Here is a 22,001-nt window from a genome sequence, read left to right as displayed (position 1 = left end):
TGTAGTGTGTGTGTGTGTGTACCTGTGTGCTGAATGAGTTCTGTAGTGTGTGTGTGTGTGTGTATACCTGTGTGCTGAATGAGTTCTGTAGTGTGTGTGTGTGTGTGTGTATACCTGTGTGCTGAATGATTTCTGTAGTGTGTGTGTGTGTTTGTGTGTGTGTACCTGTGTGCTGAATGAGTTCTGTAGTGTGTGTGTGTGTGTGTGTATACCTGTGTGCTGAATGATTTCTGTAGTGTGTGTGTGTGTGTTTGTGTGTGTGTACCTGTGTGCTGAATGAGTTCTGTAGTGTGTGTGTGTGTGTGTGTGTGTGTGTGTACCTGTGTGCTGAATGAGTTCTGTAGTGTGTGTGTGTGTGTGTACCTGTGTGCTGAATGATTTCTGTAGTGTGTGTGTGTGTGTGTGTGTGAACCTGTGTGCTGAATGATTTCTGTAGTGTGTGTGAACCTGTGTGCTGAATGATTTCTGTAGTGTGTGTGTGTGTGTGTGTGTGTGTGTACCTGTGTGCTGAATGATTTCTGTAGTGTGTGTGTACCTGTGTGCTGAATGATTTCTGTAGTGTGTGTGTGTGTGTGTACCTGTGTGCTGAATGATTTCTGTAGTGAAGGAGTGTGAAGTTTTATCGTTGCTGAAGGGGTGGGGATTCTCGCTGCGTCCTTCTCCACTGAGACTGGAGTCTGAGACAAAACAAAAAACAAAACTATAAGGTGGTTGTTTATCGTTTCCAACACTCGGACGCGGGGCTGGACACTTTCACACATTAAACAAACCCAGAGGTGATTCATAAGACATTTATTACACAAAAGCCAACAGGAAAGCAGCAAACTGTGTTTATGGCTTTAATGTTTTTATCTTTGAACTCACGTCAGATGAAGTACTACATTAGTTCGTAGTTCTTAAATCAGTTTCTGCTCCAGAGCGTGTCGCCCCACATGAGGAGGCCGTGCTAAAATGTCATGTTTCTTGTTTTATTTTGTTTGCAGTTCCTCTGTGGCTTTTAAACTGTTCCTATCGATATCGCAGTTAAACCGTATCGACTGAAATTAAGAAACATATTGTGATGCGAGTCCGGCCCCATGTCGGTGCTGGGCGCCGTGTACCTGTGAATAAGACTGCGGCAAAGTCATCATCATTTTTGTGTCTTTTCTGGGTCTCCCTTTCTTCCTCTTCTCCACCACTTCCATTCCCTCCATATCTGGCTTGCGTTTGACCAGAGGGGGCGCTTTCTGCAATTTGTCTTCACTGTCACTACTCGTCTCATCTTTAATCTTCACAACACTGTTCTCCTTCATCCTGAGGGAGGGGAGAGAGAGAGAGAAAAGAAAAATAATGGGGAGTGGGGGAGAGAGAAATAGGGAGAACAAGAAAGAGAATTTGGAGAGAGAAAAGGGAAATAAGAGAGAGAGAGAACAAATAAAATGGGTGAGAGATAAAGAGAAAATGAGGGCATGGTGTGAAGGGAGAGCGAGAAAAAAGAAATAGCGAATGAGAGAGAAAGAGAAAAGAGAAATAATGGGGAGTGGGGGGGAGAACAAGACAGAATTTGGAGAGAGATAATAGAAATGTGAGAGAAAGAGAAAGAGATGGAGAAAGAAAGAGAGAAGATGAGAGGGAGAGAGAGAGAATAAAAAAAGGTGAGAGAAAGAGAATGAGGGCATGGTGTGAAGGGAGAGAGAGAAAAAAGAAATAGCAAATGAGAGAGAAATACAAATAATGGGGAGTGGGGGAGAGAGAATTAGAGAGAAATAAAGAGAATTTGGAGAGAGAAAAGAGAAACGTGAGAGAAAAAGAGAGATGCAGAGAGAGAGAGAGAGAAATATCAAGAATAAGAAAGATTCTCAAGATTTTGGAGAATGGGGGGTAGTGGGGGGGGAGAGGGAGAGAGAGAGAACATGAGGAGATTATTGTTATGGCGGTTCCTGATGATGTTAAACTGCTCCGATTCTAGAGACAGGACTCAGACAGGACTCCATTAGAGCACTGCTACTGTGTGATGAAGCTGTACGCGATGTAAAGGACACCTCCTGTGTTCAGATGATTCTCATCCAACTGCACAATAGTAGGTGGAGACAACACGTCAGACACTTTGCTTTGTCTGACCACTGCACCCTCCCCAACCCTGATTACCTGTCTATGGAGGAAACGGCCATGTTTGCAGGTGAGCTGGTGACTGCAGGCGTGACCTTCGACCTTTCTGTGAATCTCGAGTCCAGGGCTTTCATCGGCTCGATCTTAGAAGCAGAGGTCAGGAGAAGATTGGGCTTCAGAGCAGTCGAGTTTAAGGCTGGAGCTCCACTGAAGATCAAGAAACACAACACACCGTTTCTAATCAGTGTCCCATAGAGTCAACATCAATATTACCATTAATTTATTGTCTACATCTCTTATAATAATATATCTGTGTGTGTGTGTGTGTGTGTGGTGTTTATGCTAGAAGGTGTAAGAGAATAAAGGTTATGCCACGTGGCTTATCCTCCAAACACAGTCTCAGAGACAGACTGGGACAGACGAGGTTTCATACCTCACACACCTAAAGAACCAATCCCACCAACGGCTTTCTAGTTGTGAGTGGCAGATGGGTGTGTGGAGGTAAAGGCAGGAACTTGCATGTTCATAGATCTGCGCAAACTGAACGAAGACCGTGAAGGTGTAGTGTTACATCCACAACACTTTTAAAGTGGAATTTTCGAAGGCGGAATAATCTTCTACATCTGTAACTCTGAACAGAGATTCATTTTTTTTAAGGGTTGATCAATGAGTGAGGGGCAGCACGGTGGAGCAGCAGGTAGGTGTCGCAGTCACACAGCTCCATGGACCTGGAGATTGTGGGTTTGATTCCCGCTCTGGGTGACTGTCTGTGAGGAGTGTGGTGTGTTCTCTCTGTGTCTGCGTGGGTTTTCTCCGGGTGACTGTCTGCGAGAAGTGTGGTGTGTTCTCTCTGTGTCTGCGTGGGTTTCCTCCAGGTGACTGTCTGTTAGGAGTGTGGTGTGTTCTCTCTGTGTCTGCGTGGGTTTCCTCAGGGTGACTGTCTGTGAGGAGTGTGGTGTGTTCTCCCTGTGTCTGCGTGGGTTTCCTCAGGGTGACTGTCTGTGAGGAGTGTGGTGTGTTCTCTCTGTGTCTGCGTGGGTTTCCTCCGGGTGACTGTCTGTGAGGAGTGTGGTGTGTTCTCCCTGTGTCTGCGTGGGTTTCCTCAGGGTGACTGTCTGTGAGGAGTGTGGTATGTTCTCTCTGTGTCTGCGTGGGTTTCCTCCGGGTGACTGTCTGTGAGGAGTGTGGTGTGTTCTCCCTGTGTCTGCGTGGGTTTCCTCCGGGTGACTGTCTGTGAGGAGTGTGGTGTGTTCTCTCTGTGTCTGCGTGGGTTTCCTCCGGGTGACTGTCTGTGAGGAGTGTGGTGTGTTCTCTCTGTGTCTGCGTGGGTTTCCTCCGGGTGACTGTCTGTGAGGAGTGTGGTGTGTTCTCTCTGTGTCTGCGTGGGTTTCCTCCGGGTGACTGTCTGTAAGAGTGTGGTGTGTTCTCCCTGTGTCTGCGTGGGTTTCCTCCAGGTGACTGTCTGTGAGGAGTGTGGTGTGTTCTCCCTGTGTCTGCATGGGTTTCCTCCGGGTGACTGTCTGTGAGGAGTGTGGTGTGTTCTCTCTGTGTCTGCGTGGGGTTTCCTCCGGGTGACTGTCTGTGAGGAGTGTGGTGTGTTCTCTCTGGTCTGCGTGGGTTTCCTCCGGGTGACTGTCTGTGAGGAGTGTGGTGTGTTCTCCCTGTGTCTGCGTGGGTTTCCTCCGGGTGACTGTCTGTGAGGAGTGTGGTGTGTTCTCTCTGTGTCTGCGTGGGCCACGCTCCAAAAACACACGTTGGTAGGTGGATTGGCGACTCAAAAGTGTCTGTAGGTGTGAGTGAACATGTGTGTCACCCTGTGAAGGACTGGTGCCCCCTCCAGGCGCACAATGATGGACACAATGATGGCTCTGGACCCACCGCGACCCTGAACTGGATAAGCGGTTACAGATAACGAATGAATGAATGAATGAATGATCAATGAGTGGGAGGGGATTTAATCACCCATTCTCATAATAATGTGTGTCAGTCTCTAAAGCCCTGAACCTTGAATGATGTAAAGCGCTACATAGACATAAGATTTGAGTGATTTAATTGAAACTCTGGCACAGAAGTCCAAAGTCTAACAGAGGCCCTTGTGTCTCCAGAAGTGCAGGGGGAGCTCTACCTGTCTTTGTCCTCTGCGTTTTTGGTGGGTGACGTTGCTGCCTCCTGATTGGCTCGGAGACAGCCTGAATTTGCTGTGTTTGAGTCTGAAGAGAGCTGCGGGGTCAGCTGGGGTGCAGTCGAGGAACCAGGCAGGATAGGTACACTGTTAAATAGAGCAGGGGAAAAATCCCTACACACACACACACACACAATATACATAAATATCTTGCATGGGAAACAAGACAAACAGCGCAGAGAGAACGACAACGGTCTTTTTTATTGTCAGTACAGTCTGTTCATTTCACAGCAGTACAACGAAATCTGGCCTCTGCCTTTATTCCATCAGTGGCAGTGAACACACCCCCACCCTCCTCCACAAATAATGTGCAGAGGCTTCAAAAACAAAGCTGGTCAGCCATCCCCTCCACAGAAACATTGAGCACATGGCCAAAGGCTCTTGTGCGAATGAAGAGGACCCCGAGCTAAGTGTGTGTTAGTGAATGTGGAGTAGTGAGTGTGTATTACCCTGTGTCCAGTTGCGCGATGCAGAGTGGAGTGATCCTCCTCCGTCCATCTGCCGTCCGAGTCTCCACCTGCTTCTTCAGCAGATTCTTCACAAAACAGAGCAAATACATTAAAGAACAATGGAACAACAGGTGGAGACGTTGTGGTGACCACAGCATGAGCTCATTGTGATGCTGTGATCGCCGTAGTGATGTGGTGAACATGTTGTGAGGTTATTCTGATAATGAAATGGTGAATATACGCTGAGTTATTGTAAACATAGTGAGGTTACTGGGAAAATATTGTGAAATTCACTTTTCATTTAACCCCTGACCTTGCGGATGTCCTCCAGGGACTCTCCGTTGACCACGTTGGTGAGTTTTGGTGTTTGGCTCTCCAGGCCGGCTCCCTGGGCACCGATGGAGGTTTGGGTCCTTGATTTCTCCTGCTGGTACTTCAGCATCTCGGGGTTCTCGATGATGGTGGAGGAGAGCTGTGTCTCCATGGTGATGGCCAGGCTCTTTCCGTATATGTTCTGGTGAATGACGTTCTGCAGGCAGGAGAAACGGAGCACACTTAGCCATCACCACAGTTCAGACGAAGGTAAACCCAGGGAGATTCAGGTTTGTGTTGTACTTTTGCGGACTGACTTTGTTATGAACTATCTGTGGACAACACTGAGGATATGGCGGCAATGTGTGTTCTCAGATCAGGAACATTTATGGCTTTATTATTGGCACGAAAAACGGGTTGTTCTCCTCTCTTCATTTTGACACCGCCAGAGGACACAGATTCAACAAGCCTAAGCCTGAAGCTGCAGGGCCTTAAAGTGACAGTACGCCCCCCAAATTAAATCACCACAAATAAATCAAATTCCAAAAATAGGTATAAAACTCCATGGATCGTACATAATACACACAGTGAACGCCAAACATACAGCTATCACACTCAGGCTCAGACACTGTTTTATCTCAGTATTAATGCAGATCTTTTGTTTGATTTGTAAAATCCCCACTGTGGAAGAGGCTGTTAAAGGCACAGTCTCCGACTGTGGGGGTAACTGCAGTGCTCTCTGGTTTGTTTACGTTTAGAAGCCCCGCGTCTTTCAAGGGAGAACGATGTGTTTGAGGAGAAATGTACTGTTGTTTGCACATGGCCGAAGTCTGTAACGTGGACTAAGGACTGTTTGGTGTATGTTTTTATGGATGTGCAAGTGTCTTCATTCTTTGTATCTCATCGCCATGTCTTGGTGTTGTCTATTGTGCCTCGGTACGTAACGCTGTATGCTCCGTTTCACTTACAGACATTGTTTTAATGGACACACCATCCTGATACCCAGCTCCCTGGTTACACCCTGCTCTCCCACAAGCTGTTTGAATTCCCACAGAAACTTGTAAAGAAAGTGTAACTCGAGCTGTTTAGTTTTGTAGCACTTTCACTCTGTATTTACTTTCATGCAGATAGCGCTCTCCTGAATTTAGAGTGGGTCCGGACAAACAATTTGAAACAGCAAAGATGTCAATGTTAACCACTATTTGAGCAGAAATAGAGCATTATCCTCCTCTTATTTCATGACTTTCAACATTTAGAGGATTCTCATTTTGCAGTTTCTCTGCCACGAGGAGAGAGAGAGAGAGAGTGAGAGAGAAAGAGTGAGAGAGTGTTAGAGAGAGAGCGAGAGAAAGAAAGAGTGTGAGTGAGAGTGTTAGAGAGAGAGAGTGTGAGAGAGAATGTGTGAGTGAGAGTGTGAGAGAGAGAGAGAGAGAGAGAGAGTGTGAGAGAGAATGTGTGAGTGAGAGTGTTAGAGAGAGAGAGTGAGAGAGAAAGAGTGAGAGAGTGTTAGAGAGAGAGCGAGAGAAAGAAAGAGTGTGAGTGAGAGTGTTAGAGAGAGAGAGTGTGAGAGAGAATGTGTGAGTGAGAGTGTTAGAGAGAGAGAGAGAGAGAGAGAGAGAGAGAGAGAGAGAGTGTGAGAGAGAATGTGTGAGTGAGAGTGTTAGAGAGAGAGAGAGAGAGAGTGAGAGAAAGAGTGTGAGAGAGAATGTGTGAGTGAGAGTGTTAGAGAGAGAGAGAGAGAGAGAGAGAAAGCCTAGCGTCTGACCGAGCCACTTTGTTTTTGTAGTCGTTCACTGACTAAAGAGAGCAGCAAATGGTAAGGGAACATTATCTGAATGTTTGTAAACCGTGTTTGTGATTACAATCGTGAACATCACCTGTCATGTTTCACATGTGTAAAGTGCATTCCTCTGTTTGTTTATCCTTGTGACAGCTGCATCATATTTAGTTGCACAGTCTGTTATAAGGGAGTGTACCTCCTGGACTACGGTACGAAGGAGAAACTTTTATTGGGAAGTAAACATTTTTAATGGGGATATAGAGCAGGCTGTGTAAGGAGCCGGGGAGTCGAGTGAAAGGTTTAAAGAGTGTTTACAATGAGCTGCACTGTGCTGTTTAGTCCGACAGCGCACACCAACACACCTCCAGGGGAACTACTCATGTCTGAGAGAGCAATGTCTACCAAATGCTGCTGGAGAAACAGAAAAGTTCAAAAATAAGCCAAATAAGGCTGCTCTGCACTGTTTAAAAGTGTAGCTGTGAGCTTAAATAAGTACGTTAACACACTACAGACCGCAGCGCAGACCGTGTTCCAGCGACTGAGGCTCAAATCACACGCGTTAAGAGCTGACTGAGTCAACCCAAGTGTCTTCTGTTTTCAAAGTCAAAGTCAGCACTAAATTCACAACTGCGCTGGGTCCTGGGCTTGTGTTTTTATCCCCCACCTGTTTCAGGGTGTGACATCGACAGTCGGTGAAATCCCACAGCGCCCCCTGTCTGTGGCTCTGTCAAACGCACATGAAAGGCCTCTCTTTGCTTCGTATGTGACTTAGACACAGAACAGAAACCTGTCCTCGTTTTAAAAACAGAGGTGTAGTGTGTTACTGTTATTCTGCTCCTCCCCAGCCCCACTCCTTCCTCAGAGGACACTTCCTGGTGCAACATTGGTGACGTCTGATGGAACTGATAACTCTATTTTTCTCCGAACTGATGACTGTATCTCAGATAATCACCCACGTGCTGATGCACTGAAAACCACAAACTCAGTCTCTGAGAAAAGACTCCGCCTGGAGGTGTGCAGCATCAAGGAACTTGTTCAAACGCAGAGTGTGGAGTGGTGCAGTGGATAATAGCAACGTTTGACTGCTTTATGAATAAAGGGGGCATCAGATTAAAGGTTACTCGAGACACTGAATGTAGGACATTGTTACATTAATTAAAAAATGGAGGGGGGAAAAACATCTGAATCTTACTCAAGAAAATGTACCCCCTCTGTGCTGTTAATAACACAGTTGTTCCGTTAAGTTCAGATTATTCGGATTTAACGATATTCTTATGTTTAAATATCCTTCTAAGGGTTGTATTTTCTTTGTTTGTTATAAGAGCGGCTCCTTACACCACAGCACAAAAGGGACACTCACACTGAGGAGTTGATGGAATGAAGTGGGCACAGAGCGGGGTTAACGTTCCAGGTTTGTATTCTGTCCTCTAACAAGTTCAGTGAGTTCAGGGCAGAGTGAAGAGAGTGAGATGGCGAGTGAGTGAGTGAAGAGAGTGAGATGGCGAGTGAGTGAGTGAAGAGAGTGAGTGAAGAGAGTGAGATGGCGAGTGAGTGAGGTGGTGAGTGAGTGAGTGAGTGAAGAGAGTGAGATGGCGAGTGAGTGAGGTGGTGAGTGAGTGAGTGAAGAGAGTGAGATGGCGAGTGAGTGAGGTGGTGAGTGAGTGAGTGAAGAGAGTGAGATGGCGAGTGAGTGAGTGAAGAGAGTGAGTGAAGAGAGTGAGGTGGTGAGTGAGTGAGGTGGTGAGTGAGTGAGTGAAGAGAGTGAGATGGCGAGTGAGTGAGTGAGGTGGCGAGTGAGTGAGTGAGTGAAGAGAGTGAGATGGCGAGTGAGTGAGTGAGTGAAGAGAGTGAGTGAGTGAGTGAGTGAGGTGGTGAGTGAGTGAGTGAAGAGAGTGAGATGGCGAGTGAGTGAAGTAGTGAGTGAGTGAGTGAGTGAAGAGAGTGCAGTAAAGGATCTTATTAAAGAAATACCTTCTCCTCTTCATTGAGAGGGTCTCCCAGCTCGTCCTGAGAGAAGTCCAGGAACGCCACTGTTCCGTCCATGGAGCAAACCAGCATTCCCAGACCATTCAGAGTCCTAGAACAACAAATACACACACACACACATCATTTCTGTGAGGGTTACTGTGATCATTTTTCACCTTTACAGACTCTTAGACGAACTACAACACACTCATACAGCAATTTCAAAATAAAAGTAGCTTTCTGTAAAGCAGTTAATGAAATTAAACTCCAGCACTAGTGTTTATACATAGTACATCATCACATACGATGTGTATTCATTCTTTGACTGCAGAGCCGTCTGAGGGCTGGAAGGTGGTGTCCGACCTCGTCCGACACGGACTGAGAGTTCTCCGGAGTTTCTGAATCTTCCAGAGTGTTAAGAACAATAGAAAATGAACTGTTTGATTCTCTCACAAAGTTCGGCCCAAAGTGGAGACCACGTCACCTCTCCGCTGCAGCGACTGACCCTTTGACGGATGCTTCTTTTCTCTCTTTTACAAAACTCTTCTCTCGTCTTTGTCTCCCTTTCCCTCAGGCAGCTTCTGCCACTTGTCGGGCTTTTATTGTCAATAAGGAAATGTTGTGAATGACTTCACTGGTTAAATTAAAGGTTAAATTAAAGGTTAAATTAAAAGATAAATTAAGTAAAAAGTAAAAGTTGTTCAGGGGGAACTTTGTAAACGCTGTGCTTTTGTCATTAAATAAATCTTTAAGAGAATTATCACACAGTTCTTGTAAATGAAGCTTACATTTTCAAATAACTTTTTTGGAAACGTATCACCAAAATATAACACACACACACACACAGAGTAATGAACCTCTTACCATGTAATATCCATGATGGACTTATCAAACAAATCATGAATGACCACTAGAGGGCGCTTCAGGGAGGTGAGCTAAAACACAGAGAAAACATTCATTCGTGAGTCATGTTCCTCAGATTTGTGCGGCACGTATTTAATGTTTTTAACCGCAGTGATGTACTGAACCCCACCACAGACTAAAGGAGGCGGTCCTCACCCAGACAGAGAGGGAGCGGTCTTTACTGCCCACGGCGCAGCAGCAGTATGGACAGCTGGGCTTCGGGGCGCTGCCGTTACGCTGCTTCTTCTTAAATATCTTCGGGTTAAACTTCTACAGAGGAGGAGAAAACAGGGGAGAGATAAAGCTATGGGGACGCTGCAGTGAGACCTCATCACTGTTATTAAGTATTCAGGAATCACGTTCTGAGAGACAGACAGACAGAACAGAAAACAATGGGTAGAGAGACACAGAGAGAAATAAACACAGTGAGAGACAGAGAGAGTGAGAGAGAGAGAGAATAAATGGAGGAGAATGAGAACAGAAAGACAGGTGTAAAGACAGTGAATATGAAGAGGTGAGAGAAAAGAGAAACAGAAGGAGAAGGGGAAGAAGGGAGAAAAGAGGAGACAGAACAAACAGGAAAAGAAAGAGAGAGAGAGGGTAGGGGAGAGAGAGAGAATGAGACAGAGAGAGAGAGGGAAGAGAAAGAGACAGAGAGAGAGAGAGAGGGAAGGGAAGAGAAAGAGAAGAGAGAGAGAGAGAGAGAGAGAGAGAGAGAGAGAGAGAGAAGGGGAGCAAGTGAGAGAAGGAGAGAGAGAGAGAAGGGGAGTTAGGAGAGTCAGGAGACTCCTGAAGTGGAAACAGATCTGAAATCCTCTCTGTGTTCAACACTTTATTAAATGTGTGGGTGTTTATGTGGAGTATTATTTACGGACCACCACAGTGACGGCTTTACGGTGTCCCACAAAGTCCATGTTGGTCTTCCAGCCGTCTCTCTCTATGATCTGAGCCGTGGGGCCGGAGTTATTCATGGCGTGAGCAGAGACCAAATACTGACCATCAGGAGACCAGCTCAAACGAAGAACATGGGTGGTGCCTCCACACTGCAGAGAGAGAGAGAGAGACAGACAGACAGAGAGAGAGAGACCCAGAGAGAGAGAGAGAGAGAGAGAGAGAGACCCAGAGAGAGAGAGAGAGAGAGACCCAGAGAGAGAGAGAGAGAGAGAGAGAGAGAGAGAGAGAGACACAGAGACAGAGAGAGAGAGAGACCCAGAGAGAGAGACCCAGAGAGAGAGAGAGAGAGAGAGAGAGACAGAGAGACAGAGAGAGAGAGACCCAGAGAGAGAAAGAGAGAGAGATAAATAAATAAACTAAGAGAGATAAACAAAATAAATTAATAAGCAGTGTTCTGAATCTCTCTGCATTATATTTTTACAAAGTGTACTTTAAATTCTCAGTGAGAAACAGCACTCGTTACAGAGCCTTACACTAGTAGAGGTCAACAATGGCATGGTCTATCCCATAATTCAGTGAGGCTGGTAAAGTGAATGAGTGAATGAGTGAACCTCCTGAACCCAGCCCGAGCCGGGACCCTCACTGAGGAGACAGTTCTGACCTCGTTGAAGGGTTTGGTGATGTTTGTGTCCAGCTGCCAGTCCATAGTCCTCCACACTTTCAGACTGTGGTCATCAGCCTGAGACGCAATGTACTTCCCCACAGGGTCCCAGGTTAACCCCTTCACCAGACCGGTGTGTCCCTTCAGAGTCGCCACAATCTCTACACACACAGAGAGAGAGAGAGAGAGAAAAGAGTGCGAGAGAGAGAAAGAGAGAGAGAGCGAGAGAGAGAGAGAGAAAAGAGGGCGAGAGAGAGAGAGAGAGAGAGAGAGAGAGAGAGAGAGAGAGAGAGAGGGGGGGGGGGGAAACACACACAGACAGAATTAAAGCAGGGTCAGGTGTCAGCGGAAACTGTCTTTACGTCTCATGTCTCTCATGTTAAAGATCTGCGGCCCACGTTACAGTGACGGCATCTGACTCATGTGCTCGGACCCTGATGGTATTTGACAGCGACGCTGGGGTGAGTTCAATGAGGGAGGAAGGCAAGAAGCTCCACCCACGACAGACAAAAAAAAACAACAACAAAGCCACGACATCCAATCTAACTCCTCAGACTGAGTCACATGGTCAGATCAGACCGGAAACCACCTACAAATGCGATTAGAATCCGACTGGACAGAGTCCGAGTCCCTGCAGAACATCTGCCCTCTACCGGGAACAGCTGGAGCTTCACATCTGCCTCCCACAGCCGACGGAGCACCAACCTGGGAACTTGCGAGCGTTCCAGATGACAATGGTGTTGTCCACGCTGCAGGAGGCCAACCACACGTCATGAGGAGACCAGGCCACGTCCATTACATCTGAAACACACACACACACTTTAGGAAGGTTGTCCATCTAAGAATCTAATTTGTTCAAACCTTAAGACACAGCAAAACAGAACAGCAACAACTATTCATTAAATGTTAAAGCTTGTGTGTATGGGTGTTTTCAGACACACACACACTCCTCACCTCCTGTGTGGTTTCTGAGGATGGTCACACACCTCCACTGCTCGACATTTGCCAGTTTACTGCTGGATCCAAACACTGTGCTGGGACCAATGAAGCTGCAACACAACAAACAAACTCAGTGTGTGTGTGTGTGTGTGTGTGTGTGTGTGTGTGTGTAAGGTGCAGTAGATGTTGTAGAAAGCAGCGAGTGTAAGTTTGTTTTTGAAAGTTAAAAGAAATAATTAAATACATAAAACTGAAAAAGTCCCCCCTCCTCTCCTTTCAAAGCCACTCTGCAAAACACATGACCGCTCACTGCCGGACTACAACTGGAGGAGTCTCAGAGAGAGAGAGAGAGAGAGAGAGAAATACAAAGAACATAGGGGGAGAGAGACAGAGAGAGAGAGAGTGTAATACTACAACTGGAGGAGTCTCAGAGAGGGAGGGAGGGAGAGAGAGAGTTTTTTTTTTTTTTTGAGTTTTTAAACAAACTTTAATCACTATTTTTACAAAAAGAAAAAATCAGGAATTAAATTCAGTTCTTATTTTAAAAGGTCAGAAAAAAATAAAACACCACCCTCTGTGGTGCACAGAGCCCCATCGTAGTCCCATACATTCATAAAACTGTCCAAGTTCTTCATCATTTTATAAAACAAAAAATCCACTCTGATTCTGGATTTCACCAACCCTTTAAAAATCAGACAGACATCACTATTCAACCCAGAGTCCAGTTTTTTCTTCCTGCTAAAATAAATGGCATTTTTGGCTTGACCCACAATGAAGTTCAACAACTGACACTTTTTCCTTCTCTTCTGAGAGTACTGAACACCACAGATAAAAACATGAAGATTAAAACACTCACCAAAACCATGAAAAAGTGAAGTTAAAATCTTAAATAAGGCGTTCAGTCTAAAACACTGTGTAAAACAATGGAACACTGTTTCTCTTAAAGAGCAAAAAGGACACTCCGAAGACACAGTGGGGTTTAAAATGGACACAAACGCATTGACAGCGACAATACCATGTAAAATTCTCCACTGCAGATCCCCAGCTGACTTGGTCAATGGTGGTTTATAGAGTGCCCTCCAGGCAGGCTTCACGTCACTGGCGAGGCCAAAATGAGCTCGCCAGGGCGTATCCACCTGGCCGGTCAGTTCAGTCTGATTTAATATTTTCACACACCCTTTATACAACACGCGTGCAGAAAGACCGTCAAAACGCAGTTCGCTCAAACCCCCAGAGTTCAGCAGGGGGGTCCCAGAGTCAGGAGCCGGGAGTCTGGGGCTGATCCACAGACCGGGGAAGGGCTCCTCTGTTTCCTGACCTGTTTGTAGACAGTCCCAGTTCTTTAGCAGTCTCTTTTCGTCTTCGGTGAGAGCCCGTTGAAACCTACAGAGTATCTGCAGACCGACCCTGCAGGACCTCATCCCCAGTCTCTGTGCCAGAGCATCAGGTTTGTCACAGTCCACTCCAGCAGATGTTATTAGGTCCTTCACTGTGATCAGACCTGCGCTCCTCATCCTCTCAGACTGTCCATGGTTACTCCCGTCTGTCAAGGAGAGTCGAGCCCCGTGGAGAACTGGTTCCCTCAGAAGCCAGTAGACAGAGTTTGCTGGTGTCTGTTTTTCCACCTTGTATAAAGTCCATATTTTAAAAACACTGCTGTAAAAGAGAGGGAGTCCATAAAAAGACAGTTGATCAGGGTGTACTAAAAAGACGCTCTCCTCCAGGCCCAGTCCACCAGCCTTGCGCCACGTTCCTCCACAGGGCCTGCGCAGGACCGTATAAAACTTTTTGTAAAAACTGAAGCCTAAACGTTGCCCTTCTGCTCTCGAGGTGTATGACACCCTGACCCCCCTCGTCTCTAGATAAATACAGGACACTTCTCTTGACCCAATGGAGTTTATCCCAAATAAAATCAACAATAAAAGCTTGAATCCCCTTTAAAAGGCCTTGTGGAGGTTCCAGGACGGCCAAACGATGCCAGAGGGACGACGCTATTAAATTATTGACTATGAGTGTTCTCCCCCTAAAAGTAAAAAAAAATCCATTTCCATTTACTCAGTCTGTTCTGTACGTTTTGTAACACACCTTCCCAATTTTTCTTTTCAGTATTTTGATTTCCTAAAAACACCCCCAAATATTTAAAACCACCCTTGGACCAAGTTAGTCCCTCTGGCAAAGCTGGCTCTCCACCGTCCCAGTCCCCCACCAGCAAACCCACACTCTTCCCCCAGCTCACTCTCGCAGAGGAGATCAGAGCAAAGTCATTAAAAGTGTTGTTTAAAACAGAAATGTCTCTGGCTCCAGTGACTCCTACTACCACATAGTCTGCATACGCAGCTAAATAAAACCGAGGGATGTTCTCAGCCATTACAACTCCACTGAGGTTTCTCCTCACATAGTGGAGCATTGGCTCAATGGCCAGAGCATACAGCATCCCCGACAATGAACAGCCCTGTCTGACTCCCCTCTGCACAGTGAAAGGGGCACACAAACCACCATTGACCTTCAATACACTCTCAATGTCCTCGTAAAGCACCTTTATCATGGAAGTAAACCCTGGTGAGAAACCAAAAGCATCAAAAGTATTCCACAAATACTGATGCTCCACTCTGTCAAAGGCTTTTTCCTGATCTAAAGAGAGGAGCCCAAAAGGGGGCCCTGACCCAGACCCTTCCAAAATGTCTCTAATAAGCGAGATGTTATCATGGATCGATCTGCCAGGGACGCAGTAAGCCTGATCCGTGTGTGTGACCTGCCCCATCACCTCCTTTAGGCGATTCGCCAGGACTTTAGAGAGGACTTTATAATCAACGCACAGCAAACTCACAGGCCTCCAGTTTTTTACCTCGCTGAGGTCGCCTTTCTTGGGCAGCAGGGCGAGGACCGCTCTCCTGCAGCTCAACGGCAGTCGTCCTCCGACCAGGCTGTCATTGAGCACAGCCAGCAAATCCCCCCCCACCACGTCCCAAAAAGACTTATAAAACTCAACCAGGAGGCCATCGATGCCCGGAGCCTTCCCTGTTGCCATGCTTTGCAATGCTCTCTGTAGTTCCTGCATGGTTATCACCCGCTCTAGCTCCTCGTTCTGTTCGGGTGATACCTGCGGTAGTCCGTCATAGAACTGCTGTGAGATTAACCTGTCCTCTCTATACTCACTAGAGTACAGCTCCGAAAAAAAGCCCACAGCCCGCCTTCTGATCTCCGCTGGGTCCGTCAGCTCCCGGCCATCAGCGGAGCGGAGGCAGTGAATGAACCTGCTCTGTCCGTTCTTTTTCTCCAGACTGAAGAAAAACTTTGATGGGGCATCCATCTCAGAAATGTGTTGGAAACGAGATCTGATCAATGCTCCCTGCGCTCTCACCCCCAGCAGATCTGCCAAAGATGTTCTTTTATTTTGAAGTGTCTGGATGTGGCCCTGTTCCCCACTGGACTCCACCAAATTCTGAAGAAAAACTATCTCCTTCTCAAGCTCAGTGACAGAGTGTTTGATGCTGTTGGTGACATTGAGAGTGTATTGTCCCTCCACCACTTCCTCGTAAACATAAGACTGTGGTAAAAAGCCCTTTGAGAAGAGCACAGCTACTCCAGCAGTGGCGGAACTCCCGTGTCCCATCACCACCGTGCCCCCCCACTTCCTGTGCCAGTCCGCCTCATTCCACCTGTCGCTGTGTGTCTCCTGTACCATAGCAACGTCCACCCGTTTAAACCTCAGCAGCTCGAACAGCGCCGCTCTTTTCCTCACGTCCCTCGCCCCGTTCACATTCAGTGTCAAGATTTTAACGTCACACATTTCTAACAAAAAAGTGGCTAACAACCAACTCAGCGCGAGAGCCACGAGACAGAGCTCAGGTCTTCGCGTCATCATCGCGTTCTAGTTGCAGACTTTCAACAGTAATTTTTTGAGCCGATGTATCTCGGGCTCCCCTATCCCCCCCTCCCCTTCATTTCTCATAAAACCCTTCACAGACTTAATAAACAGCTCCAGATTTGGAAAATAATCTTCAACTTTGACGTTCCGTTTACCTTTGGTGTCATCGAGGAACCTGCGCACCTGCTCCACGCTGTACACCCCCGCTTTTAGACGGAGACGGAGACTGAGACTGAGACGGAGGTGGAGACGGAGACTGAGAAGGAGACGGAGACTGAGACTGAGGTGGAGACGGAGACTGAGACTGAGACTGTGACTGAGAAGGAGACGGAGACTGAGACTGAGACTGAGACTGAGACTGAGACGGAGGTGGAGACGGAGACTGTGACTGAGACAAAGACGCTGGGGGTGTAGTTGGTTTAGATTTTTGGGCGCGTTTGTTGGACTTAGCCTTGTTTGCCGGACTCTTAAACACAGGCTCTTTCCCCTTCGTTTCCTCACTCAGCACCTGTTCTTCCACCTCCATTTCAGTCACCTGCTCTGCTCCTACATCCCCCTGTTCCTCAGTGACCTCCTGACTGTCCGCCTGCACCTCATCCCCATTCCCTTCACCCTCACGACCACTGTGTCCTTCTCCATCATTCGCCCCGAGCCCGGCCGCGTTTCCCGCCTCTCCGTCATCCGAGGCCTCGCGCTGATTCCCGCCGGCGGGAGCTGTTTCGGCGTGACTCGGTCCGGGCTGAGGCTCTGCAGCCTTATTCGGACAAGATCTCACCAAATGTCCTTCTAAACCACATCCAAAACACTTCATATTCGCAGTCGTGGCATAAACTACATAATCAAAATTATCAATCCTAAACTTTATGGCCAAATTTAAATCCTCATCATTATTCTTTAAAACCATAAACACCCTCCTCCTGAACGAGATGACATGCTGCAGCAGAGGAGATTTACAGCCTAAAGGGATTTTATAAATCGTAGAAACAATCTGTCCGTGTCGGGAGAGCTCGCGCAGTAACATCTCGTCTTTAACAAACGGGGGGACGTTGCTAATGATAACTTTCCTCGCCGGATTAACGAGGGGAAACACCGCTGTGTGTGTACCTTTCAAAACAATACCCGTTTCTACCAGTGCGTTCAGCTTTTCAACCTCATCCAAAAACATAACGATGGCCCCATTAATTCTAGAGGCCGTCTGAACAGCGCCATGTCCCACCACCGCCCCCACCGCTAAACTACACTCCTCCACCGAGCAATCCACTCCAACCGGCACTTTGACGCCATGCCGGCGAGAAAGCTCTTCAATGTCGAACCACCCCATACCCCCCCTACACCCGGCCGAGGCTTAGAGAAAAAAACCCTCACCCCTCTGTGCCCAAACAACAAACAAACACACTACAGACAAAAAACTAATGAAAAAAGAGTTAGAAACCGTAAATAAACCGAAAAAGATCCGGTCGCTCTCACAAACCGCACTCCGCTCACTCAGACGCCCACGCATGCGCAGAGAGAGAGAGAAATACAAAGAACATAGGGGGAGAGAGACAGAGAGAGATAGAGAGAAAGAGAAAGAGAGAGAGAAAAATGCAGAGAACATAGGGAGAGAGAGAGACAGAGAGAAAGAGAGAGAGAAAAATACAGAGAACATAGGGGGAGAGAGAGAGAGAGAGAGAAAGAGATAGAGACAGAGAGAGTGGGGAGAAGGAGAGAGAAATACAGCATACACTCAGCATTTGGCTCTTATCTGGCAACAATTTGTATATATGTGTGTATATATATATATATATATATATATATATATATATATATATATATATATATATATATATATATATATATATATATATATATATATGTGTGTGTGTGTGTGTGTGTGTTTCAGACTTACGCTGCTTTTTTCCACACCATGACCAGTTTATCATCCCCTCCTGAGGCCAGGTATAAACCGTTATTGGACCAGCGCACACAGTTCACACACGCTGAAAGACACAAGGTTACTTTAAACACACCGTACATCATTTTAAAAACAGAGTCCACCATCTGTTCACTTAAAGCAACTATAGGTAGTATTTTTACTTCAAAATTAGAGCTTCAAAACCATTGTGACGCTCCACTGAGCTGTGACACGGAGAATAAAGACCCTGTTTTTCCTAACCTGGGCTCAGCACTGAAGAAACTGCACTATGTAACTTTTGGAGAAGGGTAGTAATTCCACCCACCCTCCCCCTCACTTCACCCCCTCCCCCCTCCCCTTGAATTCAGGAGAGTGCTCTAAACGTGAATTACAACTGTAGGGGGAGCCCAGGAGCTTAAATACATAGTGCTGCTTTAACATCCACAAATCAAATCAGGGCACAGCTGAGAGGATCTCTGAGGAGACGAGAGAGAAGACAATCCTAAGGAAAGAAAAGAAAAAACAAAAACATGGGGATGACAACCACGAAGGAGCTGTCCTCACTCGGCAAACAGCGCATTAAATGTTCCTCTCCGACACCGAGGAGAACCTCAGATCTGAGCACATCCAGATCCACCCTTCAACTGTGAGAGAAGCAGCTCAAGACCGTGGGTCTGAAAGGACGTGGAGCTGTTGGGACACTCTCTTTAATAACTCAGAAAAACTTACAATAAACAAGTACAGATCTCTGAAGACAGTAAACAGACACATCTCCGGCAGAAACAGTGAAGCTGTACCTAAGTGATTGTCCATCTGGCAAAGCATTTTGGGAATGTTCTCGTTTTTCTCGTCCTCCTCTCGGAGAACAGGGGCCATGTTCCAGATGACGACTTTCCCCGAGTCCTCCCCTACAACACACACACACACATTACAAGTTGTTCTTACCCTGTCCACTGCTCCCATAAGAGGGCACCACAGTGAATCACTCGCCAATGATCCGTACACTTCCCTAGACACAGGTTTTCGACTGGGTGCCCTTCCTCCCTCACATTCCACCCGGGCTTGAGGCGGGCACCAGGGGGCAGCAGACACAGAGGGAACACACGGAACAGACAGGGGCAGTGCTCAAAGACAGACCCCCTCAACTGTTCAAGTTCACGTTCAATTGTTTATTTATCATTTGCAACACGTCACGACACGTCCACGTCACTGTTTATCACCGTACAGCAGCTAACAATAACGTACACATACACAATCAATACAGTACCGTACTAAATGAGTGTACTACGTTTAATAACGACAAACAGGAACAGAAATATAAAAGATATACAACGTACAAATTAAAGAATATTAAGTTGAGGATAATCTTATGAAGTGACTTCAGTCTAGGGCTCGACAATAATTCAATATCGATGAATATTTCAGTGCACATCATTTACAGCGTGTCACTGACTGACGGTCATTAGAGGGCGCTGTCGTGAGCTCAGCACTCGGCCAATAGGATGATGTTTGATGGTGACGTCAGGGTCATTTTTTGTGTTTGTTATTGGGAGGTTTTCAGTGGAGTTTATGTTGTTCACATCAATATCACAATTATATCGTACTGAGAATTAAGAAGTATATCGTGATATGAATTTGACCACGTTGCCCAGCCCTACTGCAGTCTGAGGGGATAACAGTAACAAATTAACTTATCCCTCGAGAGGATACAGTGTTTAAATGTACGGACATCAGCAGAAACGTTTTCAGACAGAAACACGACTGGAAACAAACCTAATGGAAATTCCTGTAAAGATGAACAAGTAAAGCTCAGTACCTTGGCCACCGGTGGCAAACTTGGTTCCATCTGGATGAATATCGACTGAAAATATTGGTTTACCTGAAAAAAAGAGAAGAGAGAGATGTTGTTAAATGAGGGCTTTACCGAGACCGGTGTCAATGTTATCTCTGTATCACAGAGAGATGAGACACACCCTGACACTCACACTCCTCACAGACAGTCACCCGGAGGAAACCCACTCAGACACAGGGAGAACACACCACACTCCTCACAGACAGTCACCCGGAGGAAACCCACGCAGACACAGGGAGAACACACCACACTCCTCACAGACAGTCACCCGGAGGAAACCCACTCAGACACAGGGAGAACACACCACACTCCTCACAGAGAGTCACCCAGAGGAATCCCACGCAGACACAGGGAGAACACACCACACTCCTCACAGACAGTCACCCGGAGGAAACCCACTCAGACACAGGGAGAACACACCGCACTCCTCACAGACAGTCACCCGGAGGAAACCCACGCAGACACAGGGAGAACACACCACACTCCTCACAGACAGTCACCCGGAGGAAACCCACGCAGACACAGGGAGAACACACCACACTCCTCACAGGCAGTCACTCGGAGGAAACCCATGCAGACACAGGGAGAACACACCACACTCCTCACAGACAGTCACCCGGAGGAAACCCACTCAGACACAGGGAGAACACACCACACTCCTCACAGACAGTCACCCGGAGGAAACCCACGCAGACACAGGGAGAACACACCACACTCCTCACAGACAGTCACCCGGAGGAAACCCACTCAGACACAGGGAGAACACACCACATTCCTCACAGAGAGTCACCCAGAGGAATCCCACGCAGACACAGGGAGAACACACCACACTCCTCACAGACAGTCACCCGGAGGAAACCCACTCAGACACAGGGAGAACACACCACACTCCTCACAGACAGTCACCCGGAGGAAACCCACGCAGACACAGGGAGAACACACCACACTCCTCACAGACAGTCACCCGGAGGAAACCCACGCAGACACAGGGAGAACACACCACACTCCTCACAGGCAGTCACTCGGAGGAAACCCATGCAGACACAGGGAGAACACACCACACTCCTCACAGGCAGTCACTCGGAGGAAACCCATGCAGACACAGAGAGAACACACCACAGAGAGATGAGACACACCCTGACACTCACACTCCTCACAGACAGTCATCCGTAGGAAACCCATGCAGACACAGAGAGAACACACCACAGAGAGATGAGACACACCCTGACACTCACACTCCTCACAGACAGTCATCCGTAGGAAACCCATGCAGACACAGAGAGAACACACACCACACTCCTCACAGACAGTCACCAGGAGCGGGAATCGAACCCACAACCTCCAGGCCCCTGGAGCTCGACACCTACCTGCTGCGCCACCATGCCGCCCGCTGTTCTTATTAACCACAGTTAATTCATTTGAATTCATTTGAAACTTCACATCAGCAATTAATCACATTAATATTTATCTTTGTATCAGACCCAGCTGAAGTTATCTGTAAAAATGTAGAGAGTAATATTCATTAATCTTTAAATATTCGTATTTACAGTTTTGAGACTCAGTGTGTGTTGCATGTTTAGGGTTTATTTTTAATTGAATGAATAATGGAATATAAATATCTGCAGTTGTATGAGACAGACCTCGTTATTGGTGGATGTTTGTAGAGTATTACTGCTTTCATTAAAATAAAACCACAAATATTTGCAGATTAATGACATTTAGCGGGTTATTGGTTTAGAGGTTTATTTATGTAAATATTTACAGTTTTCTGAGACTCATCGCTCCTTATTTGTGCGTTCGTGCAAGAGTTTATTCTTATTTTAATTAATAAATACATGGAGCTAAATATCTGCAGCTAAAAGAGACTCAGCCCGGGCTCTTGGTGCATGTTTAGAGTTTCTTATTATTTTAATAAACATTTTTATGTAAATATTTACAGCTTTCTGAGACTCTCGGCGTGTCCCTGGTGCATGTTAATAGTTTATTTTAATTTGTATTCGTATTTAAATGTGAATATTCACCGTTCTGTGAGACCCAGCTCGGTTTGAGGAGTTTCATCTCCGACTGTGTGTTAAACCTTCCCTCTCCGCTCCTCTGACTTTCTCTCCTCCCTCTTTTCTTTCTCCTCCGCGGTTTATTCGCTGCGCTGCGACCGAATTCTCTATAGTTTTTATTTATTTTTATTTTGTATTTTTCTCTCCGCTTTGTTTCGCA

The 22,001-nt window shown here is 46.7% G+C and overlaps 1 protein-coding gene across 1 annotated transcript in view; it reads right to left on the bottom strand.

Annotated features, from left to right (window-relative positions):
• The window catches only part of LOC136677324 (protein HIRA-like), a 68,573-nt gene extending 46,572 nt beyond the window's left edge, over positions 1-22,001 (bottom strand). Inside the window, exons 1-17 of the mRNA XM_066654839.1 lie at positions 21,809-22,001; positions 19,752-19,814; positions 18,733-18,843; positions 17,930-18,020; positions 12,189-12,283; positions 11,940-12,035; positions 11,235-11,395; positions 10,555-10,722; positions 9,836-9,949; positions 9,641-9,711; positions 8,783-8,888; positions 5,033-5,248; positions 4,720-4,805; positions 4,214-4,384; positions 2,128-2,295; positions 1,101-1,293; positions 579-677 (exon numbers count right to left, since the gene is read on the bottom strand). Coding sequence (XP_066510936.1) covers positions 579-677; positions 1,101-1,293; positions 2,128-2,295; positions 4,214-4,384; positions 4,720-4,805; positions 5,033-5,248; positions 8,783-8,888; positions 9,641-9,711; positions 9,836-9,949; positions 10,555-10,722; positions 11,235-11,395; positions 11,940-12,035; positions 12,189-12,283; positions 17,930-18,020; positions 18,733-18,843; positions 19,752-19,814; positions 21,809-21,845 — 2,046 coding nt within the window. The 5' untranslated portion in view covers positions 21,846-22,001. The remainder of the gene's footprint in view (positions 1-578; positions 678-1,100; positions 1,294-2,127; positions 2,296-4,213; positions 4,385-4,719; positions 4,806-5,032; positions 5,249-8,782; positions 8,889-9,640; positions 9,712-9,835; positions 9,950-10,554; positions 10,723-11,234; positions 11,396-11,939; positions 12,036-12,188; positions 12,284-17,929; positions 18,021-18,732; positions 18,844-19,751; positions 19,815-21,808) is intronic.

The sequence above is a fragment of the Hoplias malabaricus genome, chromosome X2, assembly GCF_029633855.1.
Source record: "Hoplias malabaricus isolate fHopMal1 chromosome X2, fHopMal1.hap1, whole genome shotgun sequence".
Taxonomy (NCBI): Eukaryota; Metazoa; Chordata; class Actinopteri; order Characiformes; family Erythrinidae; genus Hoplias; species Hoplias malabaricus.
Note: the sequence above shows the minus strand (reverse complement) of the source record. Positions and strands in the feature narration are given on the sequence as shown.